Source organism: Olea europaea, chromosome 10, assembly GCF_002742605.1.
Source record: "Olea europaea var. sylvestris chromosome 10, O_europaea_v1, whole genome shotgun sequence".
Classification (NCBI taxonomy): Eukaryota; Viridiplantae; Streptophyta; class Magnoliopsida; order Lamiales; family Oleaceae; genus Olea; species Olea europaea.
In genome coordinates this window covers 41,538,221-41,541,633 of record NC_036246.1, presented here as the reverse complement: position 1 = coordinate 41,541,633, position 3,413 = coordinate 41,538,221, and the positions used below count along the sequence as shown (strand labels likewise).

The following is a 3,413-nucleotide window of genomic DNA, read 5'->3' as shown; positions in this document are numbered from 1 at the left end:
TCTGTGTTTTTTTTTTTTTTTTGGGGGGGGGGGGGGGTGTGGGGGGAGTTGAGTATTAAAGAAGACATGAAGTGAAGAGCTTAGTGCTACTTTCTTCCATAGTGACATTGTAGCTTTTTGGCAGCAGCTACGCCAGCAATAGTTAACTTCACTCTTCTCCTCTTTCTTTTATATCTAATTGTTGCCCTTTTTATGATTGTGTTTTAGTTGCTACTTGTGTGATTTACTTTATGCTTCTAGATGAAAATTGAACTTAAATTTTTGTGGTAGTAGTTCATGGTTTATTGCTAGCATAATTTTGCACTTCCTAATTTTGTGAATTTTTTGTTTAGAATTGTGCTTCAATGCCTTAAAATCTTGTGCACCCATCTTTAGCCTTTTTAAAGACTGATAACGTGTAGCTTAAAAACCTAAAGCAAATTTCCGTATAAACACGAAAAAGGAGTGACAAGACAAATAGAAACAAAATTATGTACTAAATTGAAAGGCAAATAGCTTACGTGGTAGAGTTGAACTGATAAGACTAGGGGATCCAGCAGAGCTGACACCTAAATAAGACAGTGATGCACTTGTCAACTCCTCAAATTGACTCATTTTGTCTTGAATTTTCTCTTTCCCAAGCAGCTCAATAGACACCCTTTTGTTTCTTGCAGAAAGAACATACATCTCATCTAATGCATAAGAATACACAATATTCCAATGACTATTAGCCAAGTATTTACAGGAAAAGTGAGAAGATTGAAAAGAAAAGAAGATAAGGAAATGTAGTAAGTTGGGTGAGATAACGTAGAGTGATACATTGGTAAATTGTATTGAAGAAAACAACGTAAAAAAAAAAATTATGCCCCTGTTTGAGCCCCATTTTGGAGGAAAAAATGAATTTTTGAATATTGTATTGATGGGAAAATAAGGAAAAATTTTAGATTTACGTGTAATATTATTTATTGAAAAATGTGTGGTTGAAATGATGACAAAAATACTGTAGAAGAATGCATTTTTTTCTAAATAATGGGGCTCAAACAAGCTATATATAACTAAGCCGCAACACAAAATTCTTAAAAGTCTGAAACTAGATTAATGGCATATTTGGAATTGGGATAGCTTCTACTTCTACTTTTCAAGAAACCACCTTGGGCCATCTTTCTCTACAAGCACTTCTAAGCATTCGAAGCAAGTTCAGAATACTATCTAAACATGCCTAAATGCAGCTTCTTAGTCTCAAAAGTCACACCAAATAGGCACTAAAGCTATGAAAGTGTAAGTTGGAAGAGTATTCCAACTTCTGGTGCAGCAAAAACAATATCCTACTTTAACATGCCCCTTAGAACCCTTGAAAACGAAAGACTGCTTAGAAAGTAGTTCTCAACAAATAAAACATGAATACTGCCAAATCTGAAACTTTAAATAGAGAAATTGACCACCGGAAAATGTAAGATTATTCCAAGTATTCTTCATTAATTTGCATATTATTCAATAAAAAAAATTCTAAACGAAGATAAAGATAATATACTATAAACATAGATAGTCATTCCCACTCTAACCATAAAAGGAATCACTCGCTCAGACCCCCATAGTTATTCCAGTAAGAGTATAGTCCAAAGTGATCATAACATTCTGCATAATGCAGATGCATTCAAATGCCATGAATTTGAAACGTCCTAAGCAAATGAGTAAAACTTTTATACACACAAAAGCCTTGTTTCAAACAAATTCATAAAAACTTGCTGCAAAACGTACAACGTCCTAAGCTCAACCGTTAAAAACTATACACATATAGGTCTTGTTTCAAACAAATTCACAAACACACCAGCAATGTACACTGCACAATGTACAATTATTTTACTTAAAATAAGCAAGATTAACATTTGATGCACATAGTAGTACCTTCTTCTTCTTTTGTAGAAACAGTTCGATAGCGAACTTCAAGTGCTTGTAAGAGCGAAATTCCGGAGCTCAGATTGTGTGGTCGAACAAACGATGCCGTTTTGAGGCCTCTGGCGTCGAAGTACTTAACGCCGTTGTGGGACCCATCATGCTTGCCGTCGCCTTCGTTGTCCCAGTCAACTCCGACCCATGTACCCGAAAACCCCTCCACGGGTCCCACATACTTTACCGTTCCAATCCGCCGGGTATCCCCGATCCAGTGAACCCGCTTCCCGACTCTGAACCCACATTCTGGATCGGAGTGGGTTTGATGTACCGATGAAGAAGAGTCCGGGGGGTTCTGCATCTGCAGTGGCTAAATGAGTCGAATCCAGTGTTCCTATCCTTTCCTTTCCTTTCGTTTCTATTCCTTTCTAAAAAATCTTTGTTCACTTTGGATTTAAATTAAAATCAAATTAAGCCCCATTTATTTATCGTAAAATAGGAAAATGAGTTTTAGAGACCTGTATTTTTAGCAAATATGTAATAAAAAGGAAAAAAAATTAAATTTACTTGTAAAATGCTAGTGTGAATTTTGATGATGCCTGCAGTGGCTTTAGCCCCTCATCGTTACCAAGTTTCTGCATGGCAAAACGGAAAAAATGACCAGTTGTCAATAACAAAAAATTTCTTAAAGAGGATAAGAGGAAATTGGAAAATCAGTATTTACATCTACTATTTCTAGACGTAGGCACTTTTTTTCAAAATATGTGGAATCGGATCAGAACCAAATAGCGACAGTTCATTTCCAATTCCTCTAAAAGATGTGTCGACTTTGGGACTATACAACGATAACCAACCAGTTTCGGTCCAATTCTCGGTTCTACCTTGAGAACTCTTAGTGAATTCAGTTCTCCCAAATTTTTCTTTTTACTTGCATCAAGATGCACTAAATTTTTCAACAATATACCCCAAAATAATGTTAAAATTTATTTTTTTATACACTTTTTCTTTACTTTAATGGGTAATCAAAATTCAAGTCTAAATAATTTTATAAATACTTTACAGATTCATAACTTTAATGCAACCCAATTTAGTTCAATATTTTATTAGAATCAAGATCCATACGAAAGACTAAAGATTATTGGACTATTATTATATGAATTTTCTTAAGAACTGATTTTCAAACGAAGTTTTACCACTTATGTTGTGTTTAACATTGTATCATTTTTATAGTGTTTGTGAGTTGATCTTGAGTTTTGGAATGGAATTTTATTTGTAGCCTTGTTAAATTATTTTTTATATTGTTATATTACAAGAATGACTAGTGATTTTATATTTTATTTTTGTCTATTTTCAACCTGACAAGTAGTTTTATATTTTATTTTTATAATTTTTTCAAAGTAAAGAACTAGACCAGATCGAGTAGGAACCAATTGGTTCGATTCTGATTCTGTTTGATAGTTGGATATTAAAGCAATGGTTCCATTATTAAGATTTCTATTAGTACTTGGTTCGGTTCCATTCTCTTTAGAATCAAACCAAATTAG

At 33.9% G+C, this 3,413-nt stretch overlaps 1 protein-coding gene across 2 annotated transcripts in view; it reads right to left on the bottom strand.

Annotated features, from left to right (window-relative positions):
• LOC111402306 (tubulin-folding cofactor E) overlaps positions 1-2,533 on the bottom strand; it is a 10,902-nt gene extending 8,369 nt beyond the window's left edge. Inside the window, exons 1-2 of one of the 2 annotated variants that reach the window (XM_023030522.1) lie at positions 1,885-2,529; positions 501-671 (exon numbers count right to left, since the gene is read on the bottom strand). In XM_023030522.1, coding sequence (XP_022886290.1) covers positions 501-671; positions 1,885-2,230 — 517 coding nt within the window. In that variant the 5' untranslated portion in view covers positions 2,231-2,529. Of the gene's footprint in view, positions 1-500; positions 672-1,884 lie in introns of both variants that reach the window. The other variant, XM_023030523.1, reaches the window with a different exon arrangement.
• Between the last annotated feature and the right edge of the window lie 880 nt (positions 2,534-3,413).